Consider the following 19,505-nt stretch of genomic DNA (forward strand, 5'->3'; position numbering starts at 1 on the left):
ATCGGCTCTATGACCTCTGAGGTAATTTCAAGCTCTCGAATTCTCGGATTCCATCCCACATCCAATACACTCTCCACACCGAGGAGGCTACCAAAGCATAAGACGCAGGCTGGGCCCTCCGTCCGGCAAGTCCAGGAATGCATTAGGAGAATGACTACAGCTTACACAGCAATTCGTTTCTTTTTACGTGAGGCGAAAGTTATATAAAATGGGCCATTTTAAAGCAAAGAATTCAGTGGCATTTATACCTCCACAATGGTATGCAATCACCCCTTCTATGTAACTCCCAAACCTTCCCATCACCCCGAAATAAAACCTTGCACCCGTGAGCAGCCACTTCCCATCCTCCCCTCCCCCCAGCTCCTGCCAACCACCAATCTGCATGCTGTCCCTGTGGTTTCCCTATCCTGGGTATCTCATAAAATGGAGTCGCACAACAGGCCAGCAAGGGCAGGTAGGGCCTCAGCGTTCACACAGTAGGATGACATTTAGCTTTTCTTCGCTCTGACCGAGGTCTATTCCCACTGCAGCTCGAGTGGCTGAGGTTAAATGTCTTTGCCATCCAGCTCCTAGGAAATCTTTAAAAATAGGTGTGGGATGAGCCTCAGTAGATTAGGTAAAGAACTTCTATGAAGTGGAGGGTAAACTGAGGGTGAACTGGGTGGTCTGGGTGAACTGGGCTGCTGTCTAGCAGCACTTCTGTGAGAAAACACAGCTAGTTTTGGTATGTGGCGGGGGTGGGGTGCATGCGTGCGTGCGTGTGTGCGTGTGCGTGCGTGTGTGTATGTAAACAAACATCCTGGAGCACATACAAATTTCCTTTCGTGTACGAATAATCTTTACAGATCACAAAGCTCTTTGATATCCTTTCTCTGCAGCTCCCAAAAGGAGGCAGGACAAGCACTCTCCAGCCCGATTTATAAATGGGGCAACCCCCATTAGGTGACTTGCCCAGAGTCGCACAAAGAACAAGTGACAGAGCCCCAAGCCTGCATGCTTTCCTTTCGGAATGGCACACTTCCCCTTCTTTGATGTGTTTTGAAAACCTTAAAATACCTTTAAGAACCTGCTCAGTCATCGCTCAGGTGGAGTGAGGAGAAAATGTGTTTGCAGGATATATTCGTCAAAAACAAAATACCATAGGCTGAGTGGCTTAAACAGCATACATTTATTTCTCACTGTTCTGGAGGTTGGAAATCCAAAATCAAGGTGCCAGCAGATTTGGTTCCTGGTGAGAACTCTCTTCCTGGCTTGCATATGGCCATCTTCTTGCTGTGTCCTTACATGGTGGAGAGAGCTAGAGAGAGCTCGAGAGAGCCAGCTCTCAGGTGTCTTTTCTTGTAAGGGCTCTAATCTCACCATGAGGACCCCACCCTCCTAGCCTCCCTGAACCTTAATTACCTCTGAAAGATCTCATCTCCAAATACCATCAAACTGGAGGTTAGTGCTTCCACATATTAATTTGAGGGGATGGGGACAAAAACATTCAGTCTACAATACAGGTGGAAACCCATCTCTTCCTCATCGTCAGTAGGGACCGTATGCTGCAAGCCAGCAAGACATTGGAATGTGCTTGTCAAAAAAGACAATTTAACCTAACTCTAGGATGGGGGTGGGCAACAGGGAAAGAGGACAAAATTCAGAGAGTTTTAAGAAGAGAGTAAGTTTGCAAGATTTAGCAAACAAAAATATCAAACATCTACTTAATTTTGAATTTCAAGTAAACGGTAATTTTTAAGTGCAAGTGTGTCTCCTGCCTAGTTTGGGATATCTATTTCTATATCTGTATCTATATTCATTTTTTATCTCAAATTCAAATTAACTTGGTGTTCTGTATTTTTATCTGGCAACCCTAAAAGACAGGGGCCAAGAACTTTGAGACGAAGAAATGGATTTCAGGAGGGACTGCTGCAGGATCTCTGGACTGATGCTTCCTTTATATATTTAGTTTAGTCTTTTAAAAATACCACCTGGCTTTATTTCTTATTGTAACCCGTGCATAACATAAATGGACCATCTTAACTATTTTTAAGTGTATGGGTTCAGTGGCATTAAGTACATTCACATTGCCGTACAACCATCACCACTACCAATCTCCAGAACTTTCTCATCATCCCAAACTGACGTGTCAAAGGAAACCAGAGCTACACAGTAGCAGTAGAAAGAGATTTTATTCAGGACTTTGCAACAGAGGGAGAGACCTCGGTACAGAAGCAGGGTCACTTGCAAACACAGCATGGACGAGTGGGGATTTATAGCCAAGGAGCAGGCCGGGGCGGGGGTGGGGGCGGTGAATGGAAAGTCACTAGGAGGGTAGGTAATTCTTTGCTCAGCTGACCAACAGGATTCTTGCTGAGGGCAGCCGGGGCGAAGGGCTAGCAGCGGGGGGATCGTGGGGGATGAGGCACGTGGTCAGAAATGGAGGGTGATTTGACGTAGAGGCTAGGGGATTCCGCTACAGCGACTTCGCAGGGTTCTCGCTACAGCCTGGCGATGCAGGTCGAAGCCTGTTTGGGCAGAGGATTCAGAGGAGCCTGAGTCCAACGCGGTCAGAGAAACCGCAGAGAGAAACAGAAAGTCTGTACGCAGGAAACCATCACCCCTCCCGCCGCACGCCCACCAGAGGCCAAGCCGGGCAGCAGCGCGCGCGCGGGCGGAGGGAGGGCGGTTCCGGGACCCGGCCGGGGTCGGGCGCCGGGGCGGCGCTGAGGGGTGGACGGGCGGAGGGGGCGAGCAGCCCGGGGCCGGGCCCGAGCGGAAGGCGGCGAGGAGACGGGGCGCGGGGAAGGGCGAGGGCTCGCGGCGGCCCGGCGCCCCGCAATACGCGCGAGGGGTGCGGCGGGGAGCGGTTCCGCGCCGGGGCCCGCCACTGGCCACCCAGAGCTCCGCCGGCCGGCCGAGCGCCCGGAAAGGCGGAGCGGCGGCGCGGCGGCGGCGGCGGCGCCAGGACCCGGCGGAGCGGGCGCAGCGGAAGCGCGGCGGCCGGAGCGGCGGGCGGCGGGTTGCGGGCGGCGCGCAGGTGAGGAGCGGGCGGCGGGCGGGCCGGGGGAGGGCGCGGGGCCGGGCGCGGGGACGTGGAGGGGCGGGACGCGGAGAGGCGGGGAGGGAGGGGCTCCGGGAGGCCGGGCCTGGCGGTGGGAGCCGGACGGCGAGGCCCGGGAGCCGCGGCGCCCCTTCCTCCGCGGGAGGCCCGGCGCCGAGCCCAGCGTCCGCACAGGCCTGCGCCCGGGCTTCCATCCCACCCCGCCGCCCCGCGCGCCGCCCGCCCGGAAGCGGCGCCGGGCCTCTGCCCCCAGTCTGACGGGCCCCTCCCGGCTCGCCTGCGCCCCGGGAGCCGCTCTGCCCCGCGGCGTGAGGCCGAGGCCGGGGCCGGGGCGCCGGGAGGGCCCTGCCGGCCCGCGGGACTCGGGGCCCCGGGCTCCAGCCCTCCCTTCCTTTCGCGGCCCGCCGGGTCCCGTGACCCTCACGTGCCTTTGCCCCCTCTGGGCCCTGGGCCCTGCAAGCGGGCTCAACTGAATCCTCGGACCCCTTCCCTCCCCCGCCCCTCTTGGTTGACCTCTCGCTCACTGCTTTCTCCGCGCCTGCTTCCTGACTGCCCACGCCGTTGCTGGTAACCTGGGCTGACGACCCTGGGCGCTGCGTGGTTTGCCGGAAGGATTCCATGCACTTCCGAGATGATAAACAGCCCTGGCAGGCGCGTATGGTGTCTGTTCATTTTCTGGATAGGTCCATGGTTTTTACTAGATCTGTAAGGTCGTGGCATCAAATAGAAATATGATGTGAGCCCCACATTTACAAGTAAAAAGAAACAGGTGAAATCGATTTAGTAATAGATTTTCTTTAACCCTGTGTATCTAAAATATGGTCATTTCAGCCTGTAATCAATATAAACATTTTAACGGGATATTCTACATTTTTTTTCCTACTAAGTCTTTGAAATGCGGTGTCCGTTTTGTACTTACACTACACCTCCACTCGCGCAGGCCACATGCAGCCAGAGGCTACCATATCGGACAGATGGGGCCTAAGGGCTTCAGAGCAAACTTCTTACGGCGGTTCGCAGTGTTTATCACAATCTGGCTGCTTTATTTTTTCCTGCTAATGGCCCAAGGATAGTTATACCCTTAGCCCTCAAGACCACTTGCCGTTCCCTACACGCCTTTGTTCAAGTCCTTCTACCTGGAATGCTCTCCCCAATGCTCTCCCAATAGGGAGATGCGATTTCTGCTGAGAGGCTTTTGCTGACTCCCGTAACCTCTGGAGGGATCGATCACTCCTTCCTCGGTGCTTCTTCCCTAGCACTGTATTGTGGCTGAATTAGAGCACTTATCATGTCCTGTTGTTTTTGAGGTAGTCTCTATGTCGAGCATAGTATCCAATTCATCTTTGTTATGGTCCTGGCCGGCATCTAATAGTTGATCCATAGATGTTTGGAGACAGAAGGAGTAAACCAGGGGCGCCTGGGTGGCTCAGCCGTTAAGCGTCTGCCTTCGGCTCAGGTCATGATCCCGGGGTCCTGGGATCGAGCCCCGCATCGGGCTCCCTGCTCGGCAGGAAGCCTGCTTCTCCCTCTCCCACTACCCCTGCTTGTGTTCCCTCTCTCACTGTGTCTTCCTCTGTCAAATAAATAAAATCTTTAAAAAAAAATTTTTTTAAAAGGGAGAAGTAAACCACTAACCAGCTGTACTCAGTCTCTTAATTCTTGAATGGACCTGCTACTTCCTTGTTGAGATTTGTTCCTGTACGACCCCCTTCTGTGCACATACACACGCAGTTGGGGTAACTTACAAGGAATGCATCTCAAGGTGTGCACAGAGAGTATCTTATACCTTTTACCCTGTCCTGAGCTTACAGATGGGAAAACTGAGGTACAGAATTAAGTTAGAGAGGCCAGCAAGTTTGCATCAATATGAATATAAATGGGGGGGCTTCTTGAAAGGAGTGTGGTGGTCTCAGAGGGTTGGGTTCCTGGGTTAGGCGTCAGCTGGCCCCACTTTGGCCATTTGATAGGAGGGAAGAGAAGTGGGGAGGCGAGGAGTAACTCCCCGGCCCTGATGAGGATTCTAGGCAGCTTCAGGTCTGGGAAGCTGAGGATGTCACTGCCCGAGAAGAAGTGGAAGAGCAGACTGGTCATTTCAGATCTTGAGGAGTCCCAGTGTGGCCGGGTAGGAGAACGGGTAAGGAGGCCGGGGTAGAAGGAAGGGCTGGGGAAGCCAGCAGAGGGAGCAAAGGAGTAAGTTCCGGCTTGGAGAAGATGGTGTGCTGCGTTGGGAATAACCGCATCTTAGAGAGTGGTGTCATTCTCAGTCTGCAGAATGGGAAATGGGAAGAATCGGAGATTCAGAGAAGGCAGGCGACTTACCCAAAGTCACACCGTTCTCGAAGCCCACGTGAAGCCTCCTCAGCCCTCCCTGCCGCACTTACCCTGCCCCACCTCCACCTCTGTTGCACTCGGGCCCCACCGTGGTGCCGAAGAGAACAGGTCTGTAGCGCAGTGCCAGGTCTGACTAATGTCTTCCTCACCATCTTCTACTGAGGGGCTGTGATTAGGCCTATTTCTAGGGGCCCGGTGCCTTAATATTCTGCCCGGTACGTCTCTTGCCAATCCAATCAGTGCCGTCTGCGGCGTGACTGCTGCTTCAGTGGCACCAGGGAGCCGAGTGAACTAAGCCCAGTATAAATAGACTCTGCCCTCATCTTGCAATTGGAAGGAGTGTTTTCCCTTCTTGGCCCCCACCCCCGCATGCCCCTCCTTCCTCCTGGCCCCCCTTAGCCATAGCCTGGGAGAGCAGAGCCCAGACCCTGGCATATGCCGACTCACCAGCCACTGCCTAGCCTGTCTCAGGAATAGGTCCTGAGTTCCTTGGGGTCAAAGTGAGAAGAACCCAGGAGCCCGCATTTCCTGTGCTTCTCTAGACCTGGGTGTCATTTGGCAGTTGACACAGGCATCCCCCCCCCCCACCCCCCAAATCCATCCCTCTGCTTCCAGCCTCTTTTTAACTCTGCAGCCAGGTTTTCTTTCTTGTTCGGCCAGGCTTGGGAGGTTGAAATGAGATCATGTATGGAAAGGGTACCTAGCCGAGCAGCAAGCACCTTCTCTGACCACTTCTCTTCAGTCTCTGTTGTCGCTACCACTTTCCCTCCCTCATTTACTCCACGAGCATCAACAGAGTACCAGCTCCTGGGAGCTCCAGGCCTCCCACCCACTGCTCTGTCCTCCACTCCCCGCCTCCACCGGCTGGGCCTGTGGCAGACAGTTGGGGCGGGGGGCAGGGCTCTCTTCTCCCGGCACCTGGCCCCTCATGCTCTGGTTCCCCCCCACAGGCACCATGACTCCCACGAGGACCCAGCACTCGTTGGCGGGGCAGACCTATGCAGTGCCCCTCATCCAGCCAGACCTACGGCGGGAGGAGGCCATCCAGCAGGTGGCGGACGCCCTGCAGTACCTACAGAAGGTCTCTGGAGACATCTTCAGCAGGTGGGTGCTGCCACCCACCCGCACCTGATTAGGGGCTGGGCAGTCAGCGTGCACCCTGTGGCCCTTTTGCTGACCTTGGTGATTCGGCTGGCTTCCCTGTGCCCAGGGGGCCCAAGGTAGGAGGCCATCGTAGAAGCTCTTTCTCGTAAGTGCTCGTCGGAGCTCACTGCTTACTGTCCCACTTAGTCCCCCCGGTTCCCTGTGGATCCATGGGCCCCAGAGGTAGTGCTCCTCTCCCAACTCCTGCCCTTCTCCCACGGGGGTGCGGGGGGTGGGGTGCCTATGTCCTCACTCATTCCTGCATATCACTCGTATCCTGAATATTTATTCAACACTTGTGTGCAAGGCATCATGCTGCTGTCTTTAGTTATAGCAAGGAGTCAGGCCGTGTCCCTGTCCTAACTGGAGAGTATACAGCTTTCCCCCACAATCAGAAAGTTCACGTTCTGCCACTTTTCTTTGATGAAAGACCAGACATTCGTACCTGGGTTCACTAACTGGAAGAAATCCGAAGCAGATTCTCACTTTTATGAACTGATCATTGCTTCTTCACTTCACGTCATTTTAGCTTACCGGAGGTTTCTCGGGAACACTCTGCTGTGGAGAGTGGGGGAAGCCTGGACTCTGGCAGGAGACACAGACTCTGATTAACCACAGGCATGATTAGTTCTTTCATTACAATTGTGATTAAGACCTATTTATAATAGTTTTGTAAAAACTGATAGTCATGTAGCATGAACCGTGTGCTACCGTGGATCTGAGTGTGTTAACTCATTTAACCCTCAGAACAACTTGATGAGAAGGTGCTGTTTTCTCCATTCTGTAGATAAGGAAACTGAGGCACGGCGAAGCGATTTGCCCGAGTGGCAGAGCCGGGGCCCACGCCCAGGTACTGTGGCTCCGGACTCTGGCATTACTACTGTCTGTCTGTGAAGGGGAGATAAGGTGTTACAGGAGTTGGTCTGGGGGGGGCGGGGATCGGGGAAGGCGTATGTGAGGAAAACACGTCTGGGGAAATTGAAGGGTGAGTCGGAGTTATTGTGAGAAGAAGACTGTTCCAGGAAGAAAGAAGGGCATGAGCTAAAGCCCTGAGGTGGAAAGGACCTGAATGGAAACCGGTGTGGCCGGAGCAAGGAGTGAGGGGCTGAGGGGGTCACAAGGCCGGCGAGGTAGGCAGGGCCCGAGGGGTGATGACGGTTTTGAGTGGGAGAATTTCCAGTGCTCATCTGGCACAACCCTTGGGCCATAATGATTTTCACTCCGTGGTTATTTAACATGAGTTAATGGTGTTTGCTGTTTCCTTGCAAAGGTCCCAGGTTTTGTCCCGCATACAGATCTTTGTCTTTCTCTGGCTGTTAAGAAGCCTGAGATGGGGCTCAGATCTCCTTCCTGGGGCCCACCCCATGCCTTCTCACAGGGCCCTTTTATCCCACCCCGTGTGAAGTCGTTGTCTGATTGGGGTCCTCCCGTGGTCCAAGTCACCCCCTCACCCTCCCCAGACCAGGAAACCCCAGCTACTTCACCGCGCAACCTCCCCTTCACCACCGGGAAGCCGGCCTCCTCCCGGAAGCCTTCCCCAGTGGGAGCAGAAAATGGGTTCACTGTCTTCGGTTAGACTTGGTATAAACACCAGACCGTCTTACTCTTCAGCCTCTGACGTGCCCACTGACTCCCCTCCCTGCCCAAGCCTACCCAGACTATAAATGTAAGCAGGGGGCCATGCCCCCGAGTGGTGAAAGGGGTTGGCGTGGGAGCAGCCTGCGGGGCCTCCAGTCTGGCTTCCCCACTGGCTTGCCCTGTGAACTCGAGCAGGTTACTTAATCTCGCTAAGCCTCAGTGTTCCCATCTATCAGATGGTGTTAACGATGCTACCTTCCTCATAGGATTGTGCTGAAGATTAAGTAAATTGAAACTTGGGAAGGAATTAAAGCACCTGGCAGCTAGTAGGCATTCAGGAAACATTCCTGCTTTTCACCCACTACTGTCAGCCCCGATCCTCTGCTGCCCGTCGTGGCCCCCCATGAACTTGCTATCAGTAGTACGGAGAGTGTTATGTGCCCTTTCCGTGCTTGTATTTGTGCTAAATATGCCCAAGGAACACCTTAGCAAGAGGACCCAGGCCTTTAAGAGCCATCAGTCCCAGATGATAGACTCCCCATGCCCAGTGACTGAAATGGAGGCAAGAAACAATCCGTTTTCTCACCAGGACTGTGATCGTATGCTTGCCTTTGTCTAAGGGAGCACTGGAGTTTTAGCGTACTTTCCTTTCCGTTCCTGGTATTTGGCGCCTGTAGACAGTGTCATGTCCCTGTGCCCAGGGATGGAATGAAAAGAGGGCAGGAAATCTACCTCTTGGGAGAAAGCGGTGAGTGATGGGCCCTCCGAGCGGCTAGGCATGGGCCAGGGGGCTTAGGGTGCCTCTCAGGAGCCCAGTGCCTGGTCACTCCACTGACCTCCCACCATGTGCCAAGCCTGCTGGACCCTGAGGGGTCCCGACGATGTGTGCAACCTGGTTCCTGTCCTCAAGGATCTTATAGTCTAGAATGGGGGAAACACTAAGTCTAGATGGATTCTTCATTGTGTAGCATGAACTGTGTCGGCTTCTAGGAATCCAGAAAAGAGACAGTAAGTAGGAACTGGAACTCCCCAAACCAGTTTAGGCAAACAGTAACCAATCAGTAGAGCAGGATTTGGAGTTGCAGGGCTTAACTGGTGTCGTCAGGACGTGATTCTTCTTCCATTCCATCCAGCTCGCTGCTTCTCCGTCCGCCCCATTCCCAGAAAGGCCTTGCTCTCCAGCAGGGCCGGAGCTCCTGCACTCGCATTCAGGTCTTGTAGGAAAGAGGGCCACTCTCTGTGTCAGCATCTCCTCAGAAGGCCCATTGGCCCGGCTGGGTTCTCATGTCTATCCCAGAGCCCATTGCAGGGGCAGAGGGCATGACACACTGATGGGCTTAGACCCCCTAACGTGCATTACTCCTGAGCCCTGGCTTTAGCCCCACCTGAAGTGCAGGGACTGAGCCTGTGGGAGCAGCGGGTTCCCCAAAGGAAAGGGGGGCCCTTACTTGAGTAAGGAAGAAGTGGATGCTAGAGACGAAACCTGCCTGCCTACCACACATGGTCAAGGGAGGCCTCCTGAAGGAGAGGGGCATGGACCAGGCTGTAGGAGGGATAGGTCGTGGTCAGGCAGGGCTAGGAATGTGGGTGTGCAGGGCCTCTGGTGGGCTCTAGAAACGGGTGCCAAAGGCTCAGGGGCCTGAATGGGAGCCTGGTGTCTCCCAGGCTCCCCAGGGGAGGGTGGCCTGAACGGGCGACTCTCGTCCTGGGAGTGTAGACGCTGCTGCTTGCCCCATACATCCAGCTCCTGCACGGCACCACAGGGTGTGAAGAGTCACCTTTGTCTGTGTCCGCGGGCCTTGCTTCCCCCTCTGATCGTGCGCCCTTGGGAGCTGGCCCCTGCCTTCTCTCTGTGCTCCGCAGTGCTCCGGGAATGTGCCAGGGCAGAGGGAGGGGGACGGATGGTGGGGCGAGTGAGCAGTTAGGGTAAGTAACTTAGGGCCCGTGAGGGCTTCCCCTTAACAGGACAGGGCTTTGCGCTTGATTCGGGCCTTGTAGGGAGCCATGGGAGGCTCTGCGGCAGGGAAGGGTGCGGCAGGAGGGCTGAGGGAAGGCTGAGCCGGCAGCCATCACAGAGTGGCTAGGAGGGGAGGCAGGGGCTTCCCGGGACGCACTGAGAACTGTTGCTGCAGCCAAGGCATGGAAGGGGTGAGGCTGCAGTCCAGGGGGGCGGCAGGCAGGGAGGGCTGGATAAGAGACATTTCAGAGGGAATAATGACAGGACATGATGACAGATTGGGAACAGGATGAAGGAAAGGGAGGGCTCGGGGCTAGCGAGGGTGGTGCTGGCCTAGACCCAGCCTTATTCGCCTGCTGCTCCCACCACCCCCCCCATCCTGCAGCAACCCACACACCCGTGGGCTTTTCATTTTTCATGGGCTTTTGTGGGGGGAAGTGACCCCGGCTTGGAATCTTCCCCCTCAAACTTATTCCACCAGCTTGAAAACCTCTTGTAAAGAAGAGACAGGTGGGTATCTGTCCCCTCCCCACCGCTCCCCCATTTCAGGCCCAGGCCCCTCAGCCCAGGGGCGCCTGTGCCCAGTTCGGCAGGTAGGGGAGCTCATGGGAAATTAGCATTCGGAGCTGGCCTTCTTCCTCCTGCTCTGCCGCAGCGGGAGCCTCCGGGAGCCTGAAGAGAATGACAAGTGCCTCTCAGGCTCTCCTGGACCCGCGCCTCTCCCTGCCAGGCCATCCGCCCTTCCCTCACCTGGGAGAAGCCAGGCCCCAAAATAGCCGCCCAGAGACATCACCTGCTTCACATGACTTAGATGCCGAGGCAGAGGGGCCTGGAGGGGCGGAGGGAAGAGGAGCTGGACAGCTTCCGTGTGTGGAAGTTGGGGTGCCGTCACTTGCCTTTCCCGTCATCCCTCATGTGGCGGGGAAGCCGCCGCCTGGGGAAGGATTCCTTTTCTCTGCCAAGCTTTTCCCCTTCCTCTCCTTTGTCTTTCCAACCCCTCCTTCCTCCCTTCTTTTCCTCGTTTCCCTCCCCGCCCTTGCTATCCTCTCCCCGCTGCCTCCCCTCCCCCCCTTCTCCCTCCGCCGCCGATTGGCACCTGGTGACTCCCAAGGTTAGGAAGCACTTGGTCAGCTGCCTGCATGATTAGCACAGCATTCCTCAGCAGCGGGAGCGGAGGAGGGAAGGCCCGGGCAGGTTCAGGCTCCGCAAGGCCAAGGAGAGGCTGGTGCTCCCTCCTCCCCAGCAGCCTCTGTGGGCAGGTGGGAAGGCGTGCAGGGGTGCTGATTGCAGGGGGGCTGTGGCTGTGAGGGAGTGGGGGGGTCAGCATGGGAGGTGGGGCCCCCAGAGCCCAAGCAGTGGTCCCTGTGGGGCTTGGGGGAGGGCCTCCCCCGCAGGAGCCGCTTCCGGTAGCCCTGTCCTCTGCCTCCATGGTGTTCCCTGTGAAGTGCCTGCCTCCTCGGCCTGGACCGTCCTCCCCCATGTCTGCTCAGCCCCGCCTCTTCTTGCTTTCCTCTGAGCGCCTGGAGCCCTTCATCCCCCCCCCCCAACCTTGTGGGTAGTAATAGCACTGAGGACCCATCTGCTAGTACGGGAACACTGGGCACACAGTTGCTCATTCTAACCTTTACAGTAATTCCATGGTATAGAAGCCCCGTCCCTGTGTTGCAGCTGAAGAGGCCCGAGGCATAGGCCAGTTCAGTGACTTGCTCAAGGTCGCACTGCTGCTAAGTAGATGTTAGAGCCAGGTTTGTGGGGCACACTAGTCACTTATCTCCCTGGGGGATGTGTGCTCCCTGATTCATCTCCGTCCCAGGCTCTGAGCAGACTGAGCCAGTTCCATTCCTGACGCCCACAGAGGCGGCCCTGGGGTCTGGGCAAACGGGTTTTGGGGACTTGGCTTCAGTGATAAGCTTGGAAACTGACCTGCCTTGAAGCAGACCACCAAGCCAGGGGGCGTAGGTGAGGAACGACAGACAGATCGCCCTCTTGCCGCTGTTCCCCCACCCGCGTGGAGGACACTGCTGGTCGGTCGTGGCGCTCTGTCCCAGCCGCATGTGGCCTGCCGGTCCTTCCTGCTGCCGCCTCTGGCACTGCCACTGCCTGTCCTTTCACCCGTGCTCTGCGCTCTCAGCACCGCGGCTCCCCCCTGTGGGAGACTGGACTGGCTGGGGGCTTTGTCAACAAGCAGGCCGTTACTTGACTGGTGGGCTCCTGGAGAACCCTGGAAATCCTCTCTTCTTTCCCCTGCCGCCCACAGCAGCCTCCCTTGGAGCATTCCTGACAGGTGCTCATCCTGCTGGAATCTGATTTGCAAAGCTCTCCTAGAAAGAAAGTTTACTAGAAAGTTCTCCTTGTGCAGAGCCAAGATCTACTTCCTTGTAACTCCACGCACTGGTCCTCATGCAGCCTGCTGGGGCGACAGAATAAGTAGCAATCGCTTTTCCACCTGCCAGCACTGTGTTGGTTTTGACATATGGAGGGAATTACCATGTTGTCTAAGTCACCTCCCCTGTAGCCAGAACACCCTTCAGTCGTCTTTGTAGGACGTGAGTGGCTCCTTCCTCACCATCCTCATCACCCTCCTTTGGACGTTCTTGAACTCGTCATTTTACATTCAGCCGGTATTTGTTACATGTCAGGCACAGTCCCAGGTGCCAGAGACACAGCAGTGAAGACAGACCTTAGAGTTAGTCTAGAAGGAATTCAGAGTCCTCTTAAAATGTGGATCCAGTTTAAAGGGGATGCCGCTGTGGAGAGGTTGGTGCCCAGCACAGATTAGCTCATTAATCTGGGGTCTGTTTTCTCTCTAGTGCCCCCAAGAGAGTGGATGTCCCCTGTTTACTGAAAGAAGGGAGGAGGGACAAGGAGCTGTGTGCCCCAAAATCCCATTTCCTTCTCAAGCTGCTTAACACACTTTTAGCTCACACTGAGCTCTAGTTAACCAAAACCTCAGGCCTTGCTAGCCCTCCTTCTGTGTTTGTGCACTGGACTTTTCACACCTAAATGCTGGACTTCATCCCTTGTCAATTTCATCTTGTTGATTGCAGTCCATCCTTCAGGCCCTCAAGATTATTTGAGTCTTGATTCCCCATGCAGACCGTTTTGACCCTCCACCGTTCGATATCCCCAGTTTACTAACCCAGGGTTTCGTGGGCTGAATGGGGCTCTGCCAGAGACCTTTGTGCAAGGCTGAAATCAGTCCGTTCTTCAGCGGTGCCCTTTGGGTGCTGTTGCTCATCTGGCTCTGATTTTTCCTAAGTGTGCTCTCCTCCAACCCCCATAGCTCCATCTTGTCCACAGGATTTTGTGAGAAGCTGTCAGAATCCTTGCTGACTGAAGGTGCACTGTGTTTAAGGTTTTCCCCTGATACACCAGTCTAATGAGCCTGTCAAAAAAAGAAATGCTGTGATTTTAGAACAATGCTGGCCCCTGGGATCTACCTCTTTCTCTTCGAAGTGCTTACAGACCTTCGATTTAATAATCCATTCTGGAACTTCGCCAGAGTTTATGGTTAAGCTTTATGTTTGCAACTTAGAGAGATCAGTCCTTCTCTCCTTGATGGAAGAAGCGGAACAGAATAGCCTTTGTCCCTCTCTAGTTCTGCTGTCCCTCCCACTCTCCACGTTGACTTCAGGCCAAGTCGTCATATAACCACTGAGGTGGCTTCCGCACCCCGGGGGCAGAATGTAGTCGGGCTGGGAGCTGGAGGAGGTAGCTTGCGCGTGAGTACCCTTTCTCAGCACATGGAGACCTTTCTTCCTGCCAGAAGAGATGGAGCTCATGCAAGTCTGGTTCTACGTTCTCTCACTGGAAGGAAACTCGGCCCTCTGTTCTCTCTCTCCTTTGCCACCCACTCAGCGCAGTCTGCCAGGAAGACTAAGCTGCTTTGGGTACCTGCTTGTACCTCAGCCCCCCACCTCACTGAGCCCCCTGCACATAAGGAGCCAGGAGTAAGCAGGGAGACTGCAGGGAACCGAGACCCCTGGGCTGTGAAATTGGCTGATCTGGCGGGTTCTCTGGGGGACCAGAATCCTCTAGAGTTGGTGGGGTTTGATTTAGGAAGATTGGTCCAGAGCCTTGGCCGTTCAACCTTTAAGGAAGTCCTGGCGTTCCCTGGGTGCATCGTCTCTGACCCCAGAGACCGTGGGGCCCCTCTGCTATCCACTGCGGCTTCTGCCTTTTCCCCGTAAATTTGCAATCGCGGCTCTGCCTCTTTCTCAGTTGCGTGCTCCCTCCTGCCAGGTGAGTGCCGACGTGCGCCCTCTCTGAATGTGAAGCGTGGCGGCCACGGGCAGGGGCTGGTGTTCTTGCAGGCGGGGGAGCGATTGGGAGGAGGATGCCCTGACCCCTGTTTAGCCAGTCAACTCTGCAGGGAGAAGGCCCTTGCCGTTGCTCAGTAATGTGGGACAGCGTGAGGCTCCTGCGCATTTACGTTTAGGGCACGTGGGTGTTAGCCATTCAGGGAGCCTCTCCAGGTGCCAGCGCTGGGAAAACAGTGGGAACAAAGCCGAACCCTCACCCCCTCGGAGCACAGATAGGCAATAGATGCATGTCAAGTGGCTCTGTGTGGAAGGGGGTCGGAAAGTAACAGGTGCATGTTTAGAGTCGGTGGGCGGGAAGGCTTCAGTGAGGAGCGTGCCCGTGACGCAGCCAGCCCCGTGGGTGTCTGCAGGGACGGCACTCCATTTGAGGCAGAGGCCACACGGTAATACATTTGGCACATTCGGGGAAGAGCAGGACACCGGTGTCACTGGGGCCTGCTGCACCCCGAGCGAGCGCTCTGACCACAGCCACCAGAACCATGGTGAGGACTTTGGATTTGCACGTGAGCCATTTATTATGTGTCAGGGCAGTTCCCCGTGATTGGGTCTGGGACTTGATTTAGACCCAGCTTTGCCCGACCCTCCTCCTTGGGAGCTCCAGTCTCCTCATCTGGAAGTAGGCGAGTAGGTACAGGAGTCATGACGATTTTCTCTCTGCTTGCCCCTGCTTGAGGCTGTAAACTCCTGGAGGCAGGGGCCCTGTCCCCGACAGGTAGCACATCCGGGTACCACCTTGGGGCCAGGGTGATTGCCCATTCCTACCCAGAGCTCCAAGAACTTGGTAGAGCTCATTTCTAGACCCTTCAGGTTAGAGACCCTGCAGAGGTCACCTGGACAGTTCAAGGTCAGTCGTGACAAGCAGGTAACACTGTATTTTAAGGGCTCTTGCCGAAGCCCTTAGCTTTGCAAGTTTGCAGATAGAAGCAGGGTTGCAGGAGACTGCAGGGGCTTGGGGAGCAGCCCTCAGCCCCTGTGTTTTTGTTTTTTTTCCCATGGCAGGATCTCTCAGCGAGTAGAGCTCAGCCGGAAGCAGCTACAGGCCATTGGAGAGAGGGTCTCCTTGGCCCAGGCCAAGATTGAGAAGATCAAGGGCAGCAAGAAGGCAATCAAGGTAGACCGTGTGGCCCTGAGTCCCCGTGGCTGGCAGGCAGTCCCAGAAATCCCATCCCTGTTACCTCCTCATGCTCCTGACGTTGCCCAGGTCCCTGCCCGCCTTGCCCAGCCACACCTCAAGCCTTCCTTCTGCTCAAACCACCTCCCCCCACCCTAGACTCTCTGGAGCACCTCGGACTCCATGTGTCCATAGGTGTTCTCCAGTGCCAAGTACCCGGCGCCAGAGCGCCTACAGGAGTATGGCTCCATCTTCACGGGTGCCCAGGACCCTGGCCTGCAGAGACGCCCCCGCCACAGGATCCAGAGCAAGCACCGCCCCCTGGACGAGTGGGCCCTACAGGTCTCATGGGCTCACACACTTAATGGGGGGTGACCAGAGGTGGCCCTGGCTGTCGGGGAGGAACTGAGGGTTCTGTTCCCTAAGAGGATTTGGACTGGGATGGGTGGTCACTTTGGCCTGGCCCCGAAGCCCACCATGCATGTGTTACCACCCCGGCCCCTGCCAGGAGAAGCTGAAATACTTCCCCGTGTGTGTGAATACCAAGCCAGAGCCTGAGGACGAGGCCGAGGAGGGGCTCGGGGGCCTTCCCAGCAACATCAGCTCCGTCAGCTCTTTGCTGTTGTTCAACACCACTGAGAACCTGTACGGCACACGGCAGGGCCCTGGGAGGGCGGCTGGGTGGCCTGGCCTGGCTTCGTGGGGGCCCGGGGGGCATCAGACTCTGGTGCAGAAGTCTGCAGGCTGCGCAGCCCGGAGCCGAGCAGCTTGATTGACCTTGTGAGGCCTCGGAGTCCCCAGTACAGACTAACTGTGGCCCTGATGAAGTAGGAAAGCTGGGTCAGGACCATGGGCCTTGAGCAGATGGACTGCCCGACACCCACCCCACCTCTGTAGGTACAAAAAGTATGTCTTCCTGGACCCCCTGGCTGGTGCTGTAACAAAGACCCACGTGACGCTGGGGGTGGAGACGGAGGAGAAGCTGTTCGATGCACCTTTGTCCATCAGCAAGAGGGGGCAGCTGGAGCAACAGGTAGAGCCGGATGGTGCCTGTGGGGGGGGCTGGAGCGGACAAGCAGCGTGGCCCGCCAGCGTCCCCTAGGTGACGGGTCCGTTGAGCCCCTGCTCCCACCCTGCTGCACATGGGTATGCACGAGGTCCTGCTCACTGCCCCAAGGTCAACCTGCAGGGCCCAAGCCCCCTTCAGCCCCCACCCGTGCCCCCCACCTAATCCTGCAGGTTCCAGAGAACTACTTCTATGTGCCTGACCTGGGCCAAGTTCCTGAGATTGACGTGCCATCCTACCTGCCCGACCTGCCAGGCATCGCCGATGACCTCATGTACAGTGCTGACCTGGGCCCCGGCATTGCCCCCTCCGCCCCTGGCACCATTCCAGAGCTGCCCGCCTTCCACACAGAGGTGGCCGAGACTTTCCGGCCGGGTGAGCTGAGAGTAGGAGTTGGGCAAGAACTCTCTCACTTGGCCACTTGCTTTCCTAGGCGCCTCACACTTTCCCACACTTCTGTTTCAGACCCAGAAGATGGGGTGCTAACAGCACCCCCCCCGCCACCGCCGCCGCCTCCGCCTCCCCCAGCTCCGGCTGTGCTGGTCAGCGCTCCCCCACCCCCACCCCAGCCCGTGGCCTCCCCGGGCCAAGGTGCCAGGGAGGACGACAGCAGTGGTGGCGTGTCTCCTTTAGGTAAGAGCAGCACCAGGGTTCACGGAGGGGTCAGGGTGAGGGGGCGTGTGCTCTTTGAGGGTGCCTCTAATTTCTGGATCTCTGAAGGGTTTCCTGTAGGTTTATGTGACCATAAATTCTAGAAAAGTTCTAATTTCAAAATCTTGTTCCACTGGGTTCATGAAATAGTGGCTTTCAAACTGTAGCCCCCCAGAATTCTCATCTCTAGGGCACAGGGAGCCTGGACGTGGACAGGTGGAGCTGTGGTCCCCCATTCCCACTTACACCAGTGGGAAAAGGGCGGCTACTGAAAACAGTAGAAAGCTTCAGCAACAAAATATCCGTATCCTTAAATTGCAGGATTTCAGTTTTAGCAGGACATCTCCTGGTCTATCTCCAGCACCCAGAGGCGGCACAAAAACCCCATGTTGGCTCATGTGTCAAGTTCAGACACTGTCTGCACAGCAGCAGATTCCCACAACCCACCTCTGCGCTGGCCCAGGTGGCGTTGGAGAGGGACCTGGGGTGCCTAGACATAGGACTTGCTGAGCTCAGGCAGATGCAGGCAGCATCCGGGCTGTGGACGGTCTCCCAGGGCTCGGCTTCACCCACTGGCTTCCTTTTTCAAGAGGAAGAGCCCGTTCTCACAGCCAGACTTGAGGGGAAGCCTCTGGACCCCCAGAACCTCAGGCTGGGCAAGGCTGTCCCGCAGCGTGGCCTGCCTGAGCAGCCCTCTTCCTCACACCCTGCCCTCACATCCAGCTACAGTCCAGGGAGCTCCCAAGGAAGTGGTGGACCCCTCCAGTGGCCGGGCCACTCTGCTGGAGTCCATCCGCCAGGCTGGGGGCATCGGCAAGGCCAAGCTCCGCAGCGTCAAAGAGCGCAAGCTGGAGAAGAAGAAACAGAAGGAGCAGGAACAAGGTGAGGATCCTCAGCCCACTCCGGGAGGGGGGCTCTAAGGAAAGGGCCACCTTCTGTAGCCTCCACCAGACTCCCAACAGGGTGCTCTCTGCCCACCCCAAAGGTCAGAGGGGCAGCACCCAGCGCACCTGCCCCATGCTTTCCCCAGGCTGTCTGCAGGAAGCCCTGGGCGGCCATCCCTAACATTCCCACCCTTCCTGTTTGGGCTATGGGTTCCTTCCCGGTTTTGTAGCCTGCTTAGAACCTTCCTCTCTAAACTAATAGGAGACAGAGCCTCAACCCCGCTCAAACTATAACAGAGCATTTTCTTAGATTCTGCCAGGAGCTGTCCCAGGACATGGGTGGGGACCTGAGCTGCTGTAGAGACTGCGGACCTGAAGGGTTAGCTCAGTCCCGCTTCTCCAAGCCTCTCGAGGCTGCAGGTTAGGCGTGCTGGGCATCCTAAATGCAGCACGAACAGAACACCTGGGCCCAAAGCCACAGTGCCCTGGAGTCCCGAAGTTGAGTTCCAGCTAGGTTTCTGAGCTTTGCGCTCTGACCTCAGGCAAACTGCCCATCGTCTCTGGGCTGGTTTCCTCGTCCATACAACGGGGCCCCTCCTACCTCCCTGCTTTGTCTCACAGCCAGTTTAATAGTGCCCCAGTGCTGGCCCCACTGATGGCCGGCAGCTCCAAGAGTTGGCCGTGATGCAGTGGCAGCGGGGGGGTGGGGGTGGGGGCGCTGGCTGGCAGGTGTGGATAGTGAGCAAAAAGAGAAATACGACCAAACCCTGAGGAGGTCACTCCAGGGGCAGATTTTGTCCTTGGTCCCCTCATCTGACCCGTGACTTTTTCCTGCCACAGTGAGAGCCACAAGCCAAGGTGGGGACCTGATGTCGGATCTCTTTAACAAGCTAGTCATGAGGCGTAAAGGTAGGAAGCAGAGCCTGGCTGCCCTCCCTGGGCTGGGAGCCTCAGGGTATTTTGTATCCTGCACCTTCTGCCTCTTCCTTCCTGTTTTTAAGTGTCTAGCAGCTGGGTGAACTGGTATCCCAAACTAACCCCCCTCACCCTCCACCCCCCCTCCCAGGTATCTCTGGGAAAGGACCTGCGACAGGGGCCAGTGAGGGGCCGGGAGGAGCCTTCGCCCGAATGTCAGACTCCATCCCACCCCTGCCCCCGCCACAGCAGCCACCTGGAGAGGAGGAGGAGGACGACTGGGAATCCTAGGGGCTCAGCCCCTCCTTCCCCGCCGGGACGTGCACACGGCCGCGACAAGCTGCCCGTGGAGCAGCGGGGATCATGGAGGACTGTCCCAGGCCTGTGCCTGCACCTTCTTCAAGGAGCGAGGTGGCCAGCTTCTGAGGCCAAGGGGCTGGGAGGGGGGAGCCCTTGTGCTCTCCTCCAGCCACAGACTAAAATAAATACATGAATCAATACAAC

At 56.6% G+C, this 19,505-nt stretch overlaps 2 protein-coding genes across 8 annotated transcripts; one reads left to right on the plus strand and one right to left on the minus strand.

The window, feature by feature from the left end:
- Nucleotides 1-2,152: 2,152 nt before the first annotated feature.
- On the minus strand, nt 2,153-3,663 carry LOC118535811 (uncharacterized). Its single transcript, XM_078074147.1, has 3 exons — nt 3,650-3,663; nt 2,621-3,558; nt 2,153-2,507 (listed from the first exon to the last, which is right to left on the minus strand). The coding sequence occupies exons 1-3, from the start codon at nt 3,661-3,663 to the stop codon at nt 2,443-2,445; spliced, it is 1,017 nt and encodes a 338-aa protein (XP_077930273.1). The 3' UTR covers nt 2,153-2,442.
- WASHC1 (WASH complex subunit 1) lies at nt 2,561-19,504 on the plus strand. 7 transcript variants are annotated; one of them, XM_078075467.1, is made up of 13 exons: nt 4,676-4,805; nt 5,308-5,482; nt 6,325-6,478; nt 7,047-7,135; nt 15,374-15,485; nt 15,681-15,827; nt 15,994-16,130; nt 16,383-16,518; nt 16,725-16,926; nt 17,017-17,184; nt 17,926-18,084; nt 18,927-18,995; nt 19,153-19,504. In XM_078075467.1, exons 2-13 carry the CDS (start codon nt 5,316-5,318, stop codon nt 19,290-19,292), a joined length of 1,680 nt encoding a protein of 559 aa, XP_077931593.1. In that variant the 5' UTR covers nt 4,676-4,805; nt 5,308-5,315; the 3' UTR covers nt 19,293-19,504. The 7 variants fall into 7 exon arrangements, with proteins under 7 accessions (XP_035948329.1, XP_035948328.1, XP_035948326.1 ...); XM_036092432.2 differs by lacking the exons at nt 4,676-4,805; nt 5,308-5,482 and adding an exon at nt 3,580-3,703; XM_078075468.1 differs by lacking the exon at nt 4,676-4,805 and having other exon boundaries at nt 5,286-5,482.
- The last annotated feature ends 1 nt before the right edge of the window (nt 19,505 follows it).

Source organism: Halichoerus grypus, chromosome 6, assembly GCF_964656455.1.
Source record: "Halichoerus grypus chromosome 6, mHalGry1.hap1.1, whole genome shotgun sequence".
NCBI classification, from domain to species: domain Eukaryota; kingdom Metazoa; phylum Chordata; class Mammalia; order Carnivora; family Phocidae; genus Halichoerus; species Halichoerus grypus.

What these genes read in the sequence shown, in the direction of transcription:
- LOC118535811 (XM_078074147.1), bottom strand. An exon ending in GCTGCCCGGCTTGGCCTCTG is followed by an intron (nt 2,508 to 2,620) that starts GTGGGCGTGCGG and finishes CTGCCCAAACAG; the next exon opens with GCTTCGACCTGCATCGCCAG.
- WASHC1 (XM_078075467.1), top strand. Translation starts at nt 5,316, where the DNA reads ATGGGAAATGGGAAGAATCGGAGATTCAGAGAAGGCAGGCGACTTACC. An exon ending in CGTGGTGCCGAAGAGAACAG is followed by an intron (nt 5,483 to 6,324) that starts GTCTGTAGCGCA and finishes TCCCCCCCACAG; the next exon opens with GCACCATGACTCCCACGAGG. An exon ending in TGGTGGCGTGTCTCCTTTAG is followed by an intron (nt 17,185 to 17,925) that starts GTAAGAGCAGCA and finishes CCTCACATCCAG; the next exon opens with CTACAGTCCAGGGAGCTCCC.